Genomic DNA, 15,592 nt, shown 5'->3' with positions numbered 1-15,592 from the left:
TTAGTAATCAGGGGTAAATAAGATGACCACAAACAACACACCCTTTTTGTAGCAGGATTTCCTCTCTAAGACGTCAATCGAGGGGCCATTAAAGATTTGCTGAATCAGAATTGTTTTGAGTAGTGTGCAAATAAGGTCACGTTTTTACCTGGATTTCATTTTACGATAAATACAAACAATTCAAAAAATGACGTTTGAAAAAGTGAAATTACTGATTATCAAGCAAATTAACATAAAAAACAGACCTAGAAATCTACCTTTAGAGAAAAAGAAAGGTGTGGGAATAAATAGATACATGTATACACATGTAATACGGTGTGATGTGATACTTTTGATACATAGAATAAAAAGAAAATTGTTCAAAATATCATTTGACCTCTAAAAGCATTCACAATTAATATTTCTGAATTTTGAACAAAAATATTTATTTTTGAAAATTTCATATTCAGAGTACTTTAATTACATGTAATCAGGTGATAACATTTTCTTTAATGTTGAAATTATATATTTTATATTCTACAAAAATTATAGTCCGAATTATTATATTGTTATAGTAGTTTCGTAGTCAATGTTGCAGGCGCAGTTACAAGTATATTATTATCCGAAATTGGAGAAATTTGCGGCCATATTTCTCCAATAATAAATATCTTTCGGCTTTGAAAAAAAGAAAAAAACATATTTCGACCTCGGAGGTTATCCTGCAAGATTCACAAAAACGAGAAACATTTTTTTCTTATACATTCAGTAATCAATTACTAGTATTTTGTTCAATCGGTTTGTTCGTAGCGTTCGAGCGATTGCGGAAAAAAGTCTGTACTGAATTTAGTTACTTAGAAATTATAAAAAAAGGTTGTGATTTCATAATGGAAAAGTATATTTTATTTGAAAAATAAACTAGTTTACGCTAAAAAAAATTCTGTGTCAATTTTTAACAAACAATCAATACTCATTTGTCATTCAACGTTTGTTTTAAATTGATTGAGCATAAATTACACGGTGCTAGCAGAATTAAAATCGTAGGCGGTTATGTAATGTTTATAAACATTTCAGAGGTTTTCTGACGCTGAACATTAAGCAACAATTTAAAACTAATTTTTACTGAATAACCCGAATGTCCCCAAGAAAGTGAGAATAAGGATGTTCAAGTTTATGCCTTAATTCGGTTTTCCCGACTAACAATGACGTTTTCCTTGAAGTACCTCATTAACTTTTTATGAGATCACTTGATCGTGTTTATACATGTATATATAGAGGGTAATGCTGTCAATAAATAACAAGACAGGCGAACGGCAGCCAGAAACAATATTTTTAGTAAGTAACAATTACTGTTGATAATTGCTTAAGCAAATTAAAGTTTAAAAAGCAAACTTTAAGATCCATTTATTTTACATCAATTTAAAAATCCCTTTTTAAGATTAATTTAAAAAAAAAATTATAAATGCAGGTATTATTTTCAGAAATGAGAGTTTTTATTCTGTATGCGCTGTCGATACTTTTCCTGCTGCAGTTGAGTTTCGGTAAGTAATTCAAATTTAAAAGAGCAACGTTGTTATGCTAAAAAGGATAAATAAATTCAAACAAAAAAATAAATAAAAATAAAGTAGAAACGAATTCATATAATTATTTTTACTTTGTTTATATTTTTTCTGAAGATATCTTTAAAAAATGGGTGGGGGAGAAAGGGAAAAAATAAAATAAAAAGAAACTCGTATCACTCAGTCATTTTTTTTCTTTTGTATCAGGTGAAAGACTAGCTAATTTTGAACTTGAGAAGTCCGAAATACTAAAACCGCTGTTGAAAGGTATGCTTGTCATTATAAATTGAATTATTTTCCCATGCAGTTCTTTGAAAAATACATTCAGAGACATCAAAATATTTTGTTTATGTAAATGATTTTGTTTAGATTTGGATGCCGCAAAAATTAAGCCCCACACCCACGCAATATCAAAGAGAGGTTTGGGATCCGTATTTTGTAAGTTGTTTTTATTTAAATTTTGAATATTATTGATGATTAATGGCCATGGGGTCACCATATGTTTTCTGAATGAGCATTAAATAAAATGCAAAAAATGCTTTTGCAATAAATCAAATTTTGCATAAATGAACATTAAAATTTATACAATTTTTAAAAAATACTTTTGCTATAATTAAATTTTCTTTTACAGTTTTAGGAGTAACAACAACTATACGCTTAGGTAGTCTCGCAGTCAATGTTGCAGGCGCTGTTACAAGTAAGTACCAAGTTTTACTGATATTGGTTGATACAATTTGAAGCATCTTTCTTCTGACTTGTAATTGGGAAGGAATCAGGTTGTTGCCTTCTTTGTTTATTTATTCGTTGTGCCTCATTTCCACAAATTATCACTATACCAGGTCATTATACCTCTCATAGTGCATAATAAAATTTCCTTCTTTGTAATATTTTTTTGAAATAGAAAACTTTTCCGACGTACGTGTAGCGCATTGGTTAGACCGTTTGGTTTAGAGTCAAAGAATAAAGAGTCGATCTTTACGTCGCAGATTTTCCCTAACAAAAAATATTATAGTTTTCAAAGTTATCACTAGTACATCAAAGTTTTTACCATAGTAAATAAAAGTTTTCCTAGTTATCAGTATGGTAAATCAAAATGTTCACCATAGTAAGTCAAAGTGTTAACTATATATAGTAAATTAAAGTATTCACCATAGTAAATCACAGTTTTCATAGTGTCAGAGTTATATCTATAGTTAAGTATATTAAAGTATAGTTATCTATAGGGTAGTACTTTTTGTGGGGGTTAATCCCACAATATCAAAATACTAGTATGTCCTTCAATGCTAAAAGCTCCTTAGTGTTGAATACAGGTCTAAATTTGCATCTTTCCACCAGCACGTGATAGCGTCTCCATATGAGTGAAAAATCTTAAAGGGATTTCAAACACCAACAAACGTTAAAATTTGTTTTCTAAAGGGGGGATTCTAAGATCAAGGTCAAAAGGACGAATTTTGTGGTACCCAAAGAAAGATATTGTCACAAAGAATACACATGTGAAGTGTAAAATCTCTATCGCTATTCAAAAGTTAAATCCAAGGTTAAAATTGGAATTTTCTTTTGTAAAAGCGGGTCAAACTCAAAAGTCAAGGCCAATAGGTCAAATTTGGTGGTACCCAATGAGCGGCATTGCCACGAGAAATACAACTGTGAAATATGTAAGTCAAGCCTCATCCACGTAAAAGTTATAGGCAAGCTTAAAGCTTTGCTGACAAACAGACAGATAAACAGATTAACAGACAAACAGACGGGCGGAGGGACAGGGCAGATCTTTAAACCCGAATCTTCGATTAGGAGGGATAAATCTTGAAACTAATATACTATGTATAAACTTTTCGTTGTTCTCTTATTAAGAAGATTTCTAGAATCTTAAAACATATCATTTCAGAGGGATGTGCCTTCTTTCCTAGAATGTGTGATAACATAAAGTCCATGGAAAAATTGGAGGAAGACATCAAAAAAGAAAAAAAAGAGTTTAGAGAAATGTTCATAGATCATAACAAAGACTTTGTTGACTTTCGCACTGCATACACCAATAACGGTTTTATTAACTATTATATCAATGAAACAGTAAAAAAGATTTCAACCATCCGCGAAATGCAGGAAGACATCAATGCCAAACTTGAAGCTTATTTTCCCACCTCTGTTGAATTAACGGATATTGCAAATAAAAGCGACTTCAACACATATCTATCAACATTAAGTATGCAACGCCTGGAATATTCCTTGAAAGACATCCAAACTATGCTACAAAAACAACAAGAAATGCAAATTATTGGGATAGTCGCTCAATTACTCATCGAGTCTGCTATAAATTCATTTTCAAGGTCATTTCAAAAGGCATATCAGCAAGTTACAGAGGATCTGTTCTCCGGAAGTCAAATTCAAGCGACCCTGGGGGAATTTGAACAAACTTCAGAATCTGCCGTAAAACTAAAATTAAAAGCTGTTCCAAAAGCATTAAAACAGATGGCAAAGAATGCTCGTGATTCGTTCCTTAAAAGAAAAACTGCACTGGCAAAAAAATTAAAACAAGCAAGAACAATGACTGCACAGAAAATGAAATCTTTTAAAAAGGCCTTTACCAAAGAAGCATGGAAGGATATTGGAGGAAATATGAAAGAAAACTTCAAAAATTCAATGAAGAATATGAAATTGAAAGCCAAAATTGCTCAGGGTAAATTTAAAGCGAAGCTTGATAAGGTAAAACAATTCAAAATTTCAAAGCTTAACATCGGCTTATCAGTGGTTGGCGTTATTGCTGATGTTGTCTCCATTGGACTCAACGTAGATGCCTGGAAAAAGAAAGACGAAGAAATTGCAGATGCCAAGACGAAGATGGAAAATCACCTTGTAGATTTAAAAGAAAACAAAAATAATCTAACGAACGTGATAGTTCAACTTGGAGAAGAGTGGAAAAAAGTGATTGCAACTTTTAAAGAATCGTCAGAAACATTTGAATCTGTCATGAAAAATTTGTCTAAATACAATGACTTCGTAGATGTGGTAGGTGTACCTCGCCTTGCATTAAACGAATCAAAAAGTTTACTTTCTGTAAATTATCAAGGCATAAACAGGGACAATATACTAAGATTTCAAAGTTCCGTTCTTGCGTTCTTAAATGCGAATAATGATAATTTGACAGCTATCAGTGAAGCTTTACGAGCACGATCCATTTTGTACGATTATGTTACCGAGAATACGAACAAAAGTAAAGGAGTTTTGCAAATGACTGACTTTCTACACTCCTTATATCGACTTGATGCCTCTCCAGAAGTACGCAGGTATGGTTCCCAATTAAGAAAGAAGGATGTCGTCTGTACGGTTGCAATACTTAGGGCTGATAAAAACTTCTATGATTACTATCCTTTAGAGCCATTTGTGCCCCGCTGTGAAGTTAACGATACATTTTATACGGCGATGGATAAAGAAGCTACAAAACAAAGAAATATGAGGATCATGGATGAAGTAATAGAAAATGAATTCAAAAAAGAATCTGTAATTGGTTTGAGCGAAATGATGTCAGCTATCCGGAACGCATATCAGTTTCAAAGCGAACAGTCTCTTCGTACTTTTGCCACTTCTATAACCGAAAAAGATGTATTGTGTCGAATTGCAAGCAAATATACCACCATCACTCACTATGATTTCATTCAACTTTCATTTTTCCGACTCAACTGCCCTGACATTTCAGATGAAGACATGAGGAAAATCAAAGAAAAGGCATCCAAAAACAAAATGTTACAAGAAAATATGAAATCCATAATGGACACATGCACTAAATGGAAATTTTGTCCTTGTATTGCTAACATAGCTGCTACTATTGGAGCAAACGAAGACGACATCAAAGCGGCCATAAAACAGATGTTACCAGAAAAGAAAACTTATTGCGGAACCACTGGATGCGAATGCATAGATCTGTGATTGATGAGTTTTAATGAAAAAATATTTTTTAGCCCTACTTTGGACCTAGTGTATTTCTTTTTGTCTGCTTGCTTACACTTTACTTTTTTGCAACCTAGTCATTTTCTTTTCTTGTATTTTCGTATGTGTGTATTTTGAATCTAATTTTTTCAACCAGTGCTCGAATTCCTTCTCACCACGGACTAAACCAAAATCAAATCAGTCCAAACTCAGGGTTTATCTTAAACTTACCTGATTTATTTTGTGATATCATTTAGTTGAATTGCTACATAATAAATGTTTTGTCTTGAAAATTGAAATAAAATACAATTAATATTCATGCCGTGTTTGTATTTGATTTTTCATACTACGAGTGATGCAATGTATATTCAATTTTTGCATGGAATATAAGAGCAGTTATGGGAACCAAGTTTTATGGAGAAACATACGAAGTTAAAAAGTTTGATGTTTGATATTCTTTTTTTTTTGTCTTTTTGTCCCCCGCTTGAAAAGTGGTAGACATTAAGTTGGGTCTGTCCGTCCGTCTAACTGTCCGTCCGTCATTCTGTCTGTCTGTAACGCTTTCGTTTCCACACGAAATCTCGAGAAGCCTTTAAGCTTTCGCTATGAAATTTTGCAGAGCAGCTCCCTATGGACTTAAGAAGAACCTTATTGATTTTGAGGTCAAAAGGTCAAGGTCATAAATTTGCAAATTCTGTCTGATATAACACTTTCGTTTCCGCGCGATGTCTCGAGAACCCTTTGAGCTTTTGCAATGAAATTTTACATAACAACTCCATGTGGCCTAAGGAAGACCCCTATTGATTTTGATGTCAAAAAGTCAAGGTTCAAGGTCGTAAATTTATATATTAATTCTGTGTGTAACTCTACCCTTTCCGGGCGATATTTCAAGTGGATTTTGAGCTTTTGCAATGTAATTTTATACACAAACTCCCTAGGACCTTTCTCGCCATTTCAAAGTGTCCCGCCCCGTTTGTTTTATTAGTATTCATTGTATTACATGTTGCTATTTTTAGCACAAGGGCATGAGGAGAGTTATTACTTATAAAACAGGTTCTCGGCGGACTTTATATTCTTATGTCCCCGGGTTCACAGGTGCGTGAAAGTCAGTCAATATATCGGGTCTCAATAGCTCAGTTGGTTAGAGCGCTAGAGGTACGCCAGAGGCCCTGGGTTCGAGTCCCGGTTGAGACTTGATTTTTCACCACCTGTGACATTTGGCGCCTAACGTACAAAACCCACTATTTCCTTGGAACATGCCTCACAGCATTTCCTTAACTCGTAGAATTCGAGGACGAATTTCTACAAACAGGGGGAATATGTCACCGGGTACACATGTGCGTGAAAGTCAGTCAATATATCGGGTCTCAATACCTCAGTTGGTTAGAGCGCTGGCACGGTACGCCAGAGGCCCTGGGTTGGAGTCCCGGTTGAGACTTGATTTTTAACCACCTGTGACATTTGTGTTAATTATAATTCACCCTGTGACACTTATTACATCTATTATAACTGTTTAATAAAGGTTAAATTAGACACTATGCATTGTGCAAAATTTTGAAAATATCGAACGTGAATAGATACATCTATGTGACTTCATCTTTTCATATAATTTTTTGTTATTTTACAGCGATTCCGTGGTGTAGTGGTATGTTTCTCGTTTCACATGTGAGAGGTTCAATTCCCGGTCGCTCCGTTTTCTTTTTTTTTCGAAATTCTTTTTTTTTCACTAAATGATAGTATTCAGTATGTGAAATGAAAAAAAATATGTGGTCTGGATTTCACAATCTCATAAAATCATCATTACAGTGTGATTCATATTCCATATAAAAGAATCTTCTATACACATAATTAAGAATAAGCAATCAAATATTTATATCCATATTGACATATTTTATTTGCTTCAGTATCCATGTACGAGGGTTGTCCGTAAAGTTCGTGGACAACATTGATAATTACTGACAAACATTGAAAAAATGAATGAAAGTATTATTTTCATTAAATTCATGTTACATTTTATTAATATGCAAGTTTTCAACAAAAACAAAGCACAAATAGTTATATTTTTATCAGATACAAAAAAGACACACACTCATACCCGGAGCACTAAAACGAAAATTCTTGACGTTACCCGACGTCAAAAGCTTAATACTAGTACATGTAACTTTTCTCAACATAGTCACCGTTTAAATTAGGACATTTCTTATGTTGCATTTCCAGTCATAAAAATGTGCACAAAATATTCAGGTTTCATACGTAAAATAATATTAAACAATGCCTGTCTCATATCCTGCAATCATCCAACCTCTGTTCGCGTAAAAACAGTTTTATTTATGGAAATACGGCAAAGTCACGTTATGAAATTCATTTTTTATAGCACTGCAATCTCGGAAAGATGGTTTACCTTCACGTATGTCATCCTGTAAACTGTTCCTTCTGTCCGCAAATATTTTATGCCATTTAAATACTAATGAACAGCTTTTTAACTATGTCTTTTCCGATTGTTTACAGAATGTATTGGTCTCTGTGGGTGTTTTTCCGATGTCTACGCAGAATTTTATCACTGCCTTCTCCTCCATCTATTCCGAAAACGGCCATTTTTTTAACAATTCTGATCCTGTCTTAATATGTTCTAACTTTGATTGTTCATCCATTTTGAAACCTTGAACGTTCAAATTTTGCAGGTTTGATGTGCTAACACCTGTCAACTTCATAATGTAAAAGTCAGCCAGATTTCCGAGAGTTTTATAAAATGCAAATGTAATTTATAAAAATGATAAATAAATTTTCTAATCAGAATTTTGCGGTGCTCCGGGTCTCCATTCCAAGTCTAATTATTAAACCATAATTGTAATTAAACATTTGAAATTGAATAAAATTTTGCATTTTTCAATTCACATTAAGTAAAGGATAAAGAATATGCTAATAAAAATATCAATGACACAACTTTTATTTAATTTTTAGCTTGTCCACGAACTTTACGGACAGCCCTCGTATACATTTAATAATTCTACATATTCTGTCAGGGAGATCAGACCCCCCTCCCCCTGAACTGTCCTAAACGGGGGACACAAATTCTCTGAATTAGCTTGTTTTTTTGCATTTGTAATTGATAACTTAGAAAAACTATCTACAAGCTCTTAATGATGTAAAATTACAATACTGTCGTCCTGTACAATACTGTTTTCTTAAATAATACTAAATATTTCAGTGTACAGAAGTCTCTCTTTTGAAACAATTAGATACTTTATATCAGTCTAATTGGTTCAGTTATAATGGTTTTAATCACTTACTTTCTCATAATAACACATTTTAATAGCAGAATAGAATTCTCAAAAAAAAGCAGCTCATATTGCTTTAAGCAGTTTAGCTAAAGGAATACAATGCATCAAACTGTAGGTGAATTCATTCAATTTATTTCTGTCATGCTCACTAAAAAATTAAGTAAAAATTAAAGTCATTTTTATTAAAAAGGTTTTTGATTCTAGGTAGTTTAAATTTCAAGAAAATAAAAACGCTTCTTACAGTAAGCCAAAGGCCTATAGTGCGACAAAGTGAAAAATGAATTCTCAGTTATATCAACATTTTCTTTGATATTTCATCTAACATTTAAGTATACTTTATGTAAAATAGCTACAATTTACAAAAATCTCACAAAGTTTGAAAATATTTGAAATAGCATACCTACACGAGAGGGGCAAAAGGATAATTTTCTAATACTTAATAACAACAACTTTGACCTACTTTTTACAAACTTTAACCTTGACCATAGCTTTTGAAGGGTTCAGACTAGGACTTTCATTTTTCAAATATGCAAGCTTTGTGACAAGACCATTTATAGGTTACCAACAACTTTACAATTTGATCATTACCATGTACTTTGACCTACCTTTAAAAAAACTTTAACCTTGGACATAACTTTTGAACATATGGTGCAAGGGCTTTCATATTTTACAATTATATTTCTTGTAGGGTACCAACATATTCGATTTGCATTTGAGAAAATTTGTCTTTTACGGTGGCATCAGTGTTTCACAAATACATCTTATGGATGGTCATGGATTAAAATGAATACAATGATTCCAAAAAAAGGTCCTGTCACAAGAAATACATAATCGAAAAGACTTAGTAATAACGCTTAAAAGCAATGGCCAAAGGTTAAGTTTTATTAAAGTAAATCAAAAAGTCTCAAAGTAAATGTGAAAAGATAAAAAACCAAGATGTGTTTGTGAAACCTGATGGCAACTTAGTAAAGACTTTTCATAAATGCAAATGGAATGTATTGGTACTCAAAGTAGGTCTTCTCACAAAAAATATAATTGTGAAATATGAAAGCCCTAGTATTACCTGTTCATAAGGTATATTTGAAAAGGTAGGTCAAACTCCAAGGTCAAAGGGTCAAAGTTGTTGGTTTCTTAAAAAAGGTCTTATCACAAGGATAACATATGTGAAGGTTGAAGACCCTAGCTTAACCCTTTAATAGTTATGGCCAAGGTTAAAGTTTTCTTATAAAGTAGGTCAAACTCCAATGTCAAAGGGTCAAAGTTACTAATATCAAATTTAAGGGCTTGTCACAGGGATTAAATATGTGAAGTATGAAAGCCCTAGCCCTAATCCTTCAAAAGTTGTTGACAAGGATTGCTTTTTAAAAGTAGGTCAAACTCCATGGTCAAGGTCAAAGCGTCAAAGTTCTTGGTATCCAATGAAAGGACTTTTTACAAGGATTATATATGTGAAGAACAAAAGCCCTAGCCCTTACCGTTCAAAAGTAATGGCCAATATAAAAGTTTTTTATAAGTACAGAAATCTCCATGGTCAAGGTAAAAAAGTCAAAGTTGGTATCAAATAAAAGGTCTTGCCATAAAAAATACAAATATGAAGTATGAAAGTCCTAGTATCTATTGTTCAAAAGTTATGGCCCAAGTAAAATTCAAAATTTTTGTGTATACGTCTATCAAACTACAAGGTCAAGGTCAAAAGGTCAAGTTTGGTGGTACCCAAAGAAAGGTCTTGTCACAAGAAATACACCTGTGAAACATGAAATCCATAGTCCCACCCAGTCAAAAGTTATTATGCCCCCGTAATAGAAGATTACGAGGAATATAGTTTTTGTCGTGTCCGTCTTTTGTCCGCAAAAACTTTAACCTTCCCATTAACTTTGACTAACAGACAGTCAAAAAGACGGACACGTCAAAAACTATATTCCCTGAATCTTCGATAACGGGGGCATAAAAAAATTGATTAGTTTTCACATAAAAATGATTGTTGTATTGACTAACATTAGACAATACATGACAGCAAAACTGCACAATATATAGCATCAAAGGTCATTCAAGGTTAAAAGCTTATAATCGGGGCCACACAGTGTAGTCTTTTTCCTACCTTCTTTTCTCTTTTTTTTGGGAGGTGGACAGCAGGGGTTTTCTTTGATCATCTTCCTTTTCAGGCACATCTGGTTCATATCTACCAATGGTTTGTTATAGCTATGTTTTTATTTATTTATTTATTTTTTGCTTGTCATGAAATTTCTGGGTTTGAATTTTTTGACTGGGGTTGATACCCTACCCCCCTCCCCAGGAAAAAAAAATCCTGGATCCGTGTCTGTCTTGGGCAATTTTGGTTAAAATTAGCCTTGGGTTCTTAAAAAAAAAGATGGAAATGTGAAAACCTGACAACAACATCAGACAATGGTTACATTTTGATCAGAAAAACTCACTTGAGCCTTTGGCTTCAGTAAGCTAAACAAAGATCAACAGAGCACTTAAAAGGGGGTACTATTTATGTTAAAGCTTTTGTAAATTTTCAAAGGTCATTTTACAAGCATTTCAGAAATTAGCTTTCAAACACAGCTAGGTATTTAAGCTAATTCTACAAACAACAAAAGAAGTCAGGAAAATTTTTAATCATAAAAGCTTGTTTATCACAGATAAATAATTTAATCGCGTTACTGCAGAGTAGCACATCATTTTTTGCATCATACATTATTAACTGCATCTCTTCTGGAGAAATCAAAATATATTATGAACAAGGAAATTTTAGGATGATAAAACATTATTTATAAAATTGGATCAGGATGTATAGCAAACAGATTAAAACAAGTTTTAACCAAAATAGTAAGTTCAGATCAAACAGGTTTTATACCTGGGAGATACATCGGAGACAATACACGTCTTGTATACGATCTGATGCACTACACAGAATTGCATGATATTCCTGGAACATTAGTCATGATAGATTTTGAGAAAGCCCTCGACTCTGTGTCATGGATATTTATTCAAGAAACATTGGAATTTTTTAACTTTGGACCAAGTTTTTGTAATTGGATAAAAATTTTCCAAAATAATATAGTTTCTTGTGTGTGGCAAGCAGGAATTTTATCTAACTTCTTCAAGTTAGGACGGGGCTGTAGACAGGGTGACCCAATTTCTCCTTATATATTTCTCTTATGTGCTGAGATACTGTCTATTAAAATAAGAAATAATGAGAATATCAAAGGAATTAAGATTAATGATACAGATTATTTAATGTCACAATATGCAGATGACACAATGATATTCTTGACTCTGAAAAATCACTAAAGGCTACAATGCTAGTATTAGAAGAATTTTATAAAATGTCAGGTCTCAAAATCAATCAGTCAAAAACCCAAATTGTGTTGATTGGAAGTAAGAAGTATTCTGAGGATAGACTCTGCCCTGATCTGAAATTTCAATGGACAACAAACTTTAAACTTTTAGGCATGATGTTGACTTAGCAAACATTACAAAACTAAACTATGACAAGAAACTGGTCAAAATTAAGACCATCATAGAGCAATGGAAAAAGAGAAACTTAACTCCTATCGGAAGAATCACATTGATTATTTTATATCACACCTTTATCTTTATTTATCACTGCAAAGGTGTTAATAAAAAATTGATCTATTTTTATGGAAATCTTTGTAACACAAAAGATGAGAATAAAAATGTAACTTAACAGCTTTAAAATCACATGGATAAGAAAAATAATATATACACAATTTATGAAAATAGTTTGAAAATTTTAATCATTTAACTTATAATTTCTGGAGAGATGTTTTGAAAGTTTTCCAAGAAATTCAAAAGAGATAAGAAATTGGCAAGAATGTGCCTGTCAACCTTTATGGCATAACAACAATTTCAAAATCGAAAATCAAGCTCTTGGTATGCAAAGGGAATAAAATATGTATATGATCTTTTAGAAGTATAACTTTTGTAACACAATTATGAAAAATGGCTTTATTCATAATCATAAACCAGATATTCCATGTAATATCAAAGTCTAAATGCATTAACCAAAAAAGGATCAAAGCCTATGTATGATATATTAAATAAATCAGTAATAAAACCTATTGGTATGGGAAAATGGGCAAAATTTTTCACCTTGACAGATACGAACTGGAAGGAAATTTATTGTCTGCCTTTTTTAACAACCCAAAATAGTAAATTACAATGGCTTCAATACAGAATTAATCATTATATATTGACAACCAATAGTCTTATGTTTAAAATAGGTAAAACAGACTCTAACCTATGTACATTTTGTGAATCAGAAGAAGAAACAATATTTCATTTAATTTGGCAATGTCCAGTTGTAAAAGAATTTCTAGATGGTTTTGTAAGACATTGTCATCGAAAAGACATTGTATTAAATCTAGATGGTAAAACTTTTATATTTGGAGATATAAGTAAAACAATATCATCAAAATCATTAAATATTTTGCTTATGTCAATGAAGCAATATATTTACAGAGTTCGTTGTCAACACCTTAGCCTCTCTATCCATGGTTTTCTGAATGAATTCAAACTTATTTATAAAACTTTGAAATATACAGCCAGAGAAAGTGATAAAATAGATGAGTTTAACGCCTCCTGGCAAAAATGGCAATCCATACTCTCAGACTAATATCAATAAACCCTGTCTCAAAACTAGTTTTGTTACCTACTCTATCTATAACCCACTTTCTTTTATAACATCATCTCTTTCTCTTTCTTTCTCTTGCATTCTCTCTCTTTCCTCTCTCTCTCTCTCTCTCTCTCTCTCTAAAAATGAATGCTGCAATGAAATATTGTGTTCATCTTGTATGTTTTTACTGTATAGCATTGTGGAATTCAAATAAAAAAAATAAATTAAAAAAAAAAATTAGGATGATTTTGCTTTTGAAGTAGGGAAAAGACAATTGTTTGTGCAATTACGTGTTTTCATGCTCCATCTGATGCTGAAAGATTCATCTCAGTGATAGATTTTCCACAAGGAGATTCTTTGGTTTCTTTCAAATCACCTTAATTGATAAGAATGATAACTAGAACGTCTGCTATTGCAAGCAATAGCGTATGTCGCCCCGAACTGGACAGGACATTCATTTTTTCATCACTAAAACAATACCCATTAGCTAAGCTTAGACAACCATCAACTCGTTTCAGTAATTTCAGTACTTTGATTTAAAAATCAACGTTAAAGAATCTTCACTTTCCCCCAGTTTCAATTTTCAAGTTGACAATTTGCAATTTTTAAATGCAATACGCACAATTACAGATACTAATCATTACATCTATAAAATTTCAGGAAGAATGTTCAAGGGACCAGAGAGAACACTCTCGGACAAAATTCATCGCTTTTTGCAGGTTTCCATGGCAACGGTAGACATTTTTAAACTGAATGATCACACAACACACCTACAACCAGTGATCCTTCTTTGAGCGCAGTTTCAGGAAGATTGTCCCAGCCATCTCCGAGAAACAGCCCGTAAACAAAAACATGCTTACAATCGCAATATGTTGCCCCCGACTTCGTTCTGGGCGACATAAAAATAAATCTGATGTAATTATATTCTGTTTATAAACAAGTATACTTTATATGTTTTTATTTTTAAGAACATGATATATATTTATAAAAGTCTCAAACATTTTTAATATTCATGCAAGACAATGTTCAAAACAGGTAGTGAAAACCACCTAAAACTTCTTTTAAATTTCAAATTCAATGAAACTTTTATTGTATATATTTTTTCAAATGCAAGAGTACCAATTTCTTAGTTTGACCATTACGGATAAAAGCAACTATACACAACTTCATTCAATTTTTTAAAACAGATTTAGCACAAAAAGTAACTTTCCACAAACGCGCCCGACTATGATCCACCATCAATCAAGATTTAAATATCTCTTCGCCTTGATTTACATAAACGAAACTTAAAGAAGGTTCGATACGACTTTTCTGGATTTAGGGTATCCCTAGGCATTTAAAAATACTCAAATCCCTGCTGATTTAGATTATGCTTAACGCGCTTTTTAATTAGTATCTAACTATTACCAAAAGAGAATGATTTGGTAATATATTCTTAAGTAAAATGGCACATAAAAAGGTCCCTTTAAGCATTGCTTAAGTGCACTTGTCCTTTTGTTTAATTGAAGTTTACGTATATTTTGAACACAAAGGATAGGAAGGACTGTCACCTCAAAATTACTCAGTATTTATGCAAGTAAACGCATTTTTTTTATAATCCTCGTGTAAATATTGGCTCAAGCACTCTTTATATTCGACACATACTACGTGCTAAATTATGGAAAGGCGTTCTATGAGTCTACCTGCCCCAGTGAACTTCTGTGACAATATGTAATGCTACATGTAAACTACATACATTTCCATTTTCAATTGTTTTCTCTATGATAAACACTACTAAAGGAAATCTTGTTAATTTCAAGGTAATACCTGTGGTATGTATACTTCTCTATTGAAATACTACTGAAAGGTGGATATGGAGATAACGAACAGTATTTAATCTCAAAGTCCATAAAACAATACAAAATAAGAGCAGAGCAAACACGGACCCCCGAAACATCAGAGGTGGAATTAGATGCCATGGGGGAGTGAGCATCCCCTGCCGACCGGTCACACCCGCCGTGTGCTTCTTGTCACGATCAGGAAATAACGGAGAAAATCCATCGTCAATTCAGTGTATAAATAATGGACTAACAATTGGTATGGAAAAAGTCAGTCAGCATTTGACTCAGTGGTAAATTGTATTTGCTGACAAGGTCATTGTATCGACCATAGAACTTACGAAATGATGACTTTAAACGAAACTGCTGATATTCTTGTTTCATCAACTTGCTTGTCAA

At 32.7% G+C, this 15,592-nt stretch overlaps 1 protein-coding gene across 1 annotated transcript; it reads left to right on the top strand.

The window, feature by feature from the left end:
• The first annotated feature begins 1,245 nt into the window (after positions 1-1,245).
• Positions 1,246-5,775, top strand: LOC134280136 (uncharacterized). The gene is made up of 6 exons (XM_062762564.1): positions 1,246-1,311; positions 1,458-1,517; positions 1,743-1,802; positions 1,905-1,973; positions 2,167-2,232; positions 3,421-5,775. The coding sequence occupies exons 2-6, from the start codon at positions 1,460-1,462 to the stop codon at positions 5,454-5,456; spliced, it is 2,289 nt and encodes a 762-aa protein (XP_062618548.1). The 5' UTR covers positions 1,246-1,311; positions 1,458-1,459; the 3' UTR covers positions 5,457-5,775.
• Positions 5,776-15,592: the final 9,817 nt, after the last annotated feature.

Source organism: Saccostrea cucullata, unplaced genomic scaffold (genome assembly GCF_032062105.1).
Source record: "Saccostrea cucullata isolate Sc308-1 unplaced genomic scaffold, CSIRO_AGI_Scuc_v1 ctg716, whole genome shotgun sequence".
NCBI lineage: Eukaryota > Metazoa > Mollusca > Bivalvia > Ostreida > Ostreidae > Saccostrea > Saccostrea cuccullata.
The sequence above is the reverse complement of the archived record's forward strand: the minus strand, read 5'-3'. Positions and strand labels throughout refer to the sequence as shown.

Coding starts and splice junctions, on each gene's coding strand:
- LOC134280136 (XM_062762564.1), top strand. CDS start 1,460: ATGAGAGTTTTTATTCTGTATGCGCTGTCGATACTTTTCCTGCTGCAG. Junction 1,803..1,904: donor ACTAAAACCGCTGTTGAAAG/GTATGCTTGTCA, acceptor GATTTTGTTTAG/ATTTGGATGCCGCAAAAATT. Junction 1,974..2,166: donor AGGTTTGGGATCCGTATTTT/GTAAGTTGTTTT, acceptor TTTCTTTTACAG/TTTTAGGAGTAACAACAACT.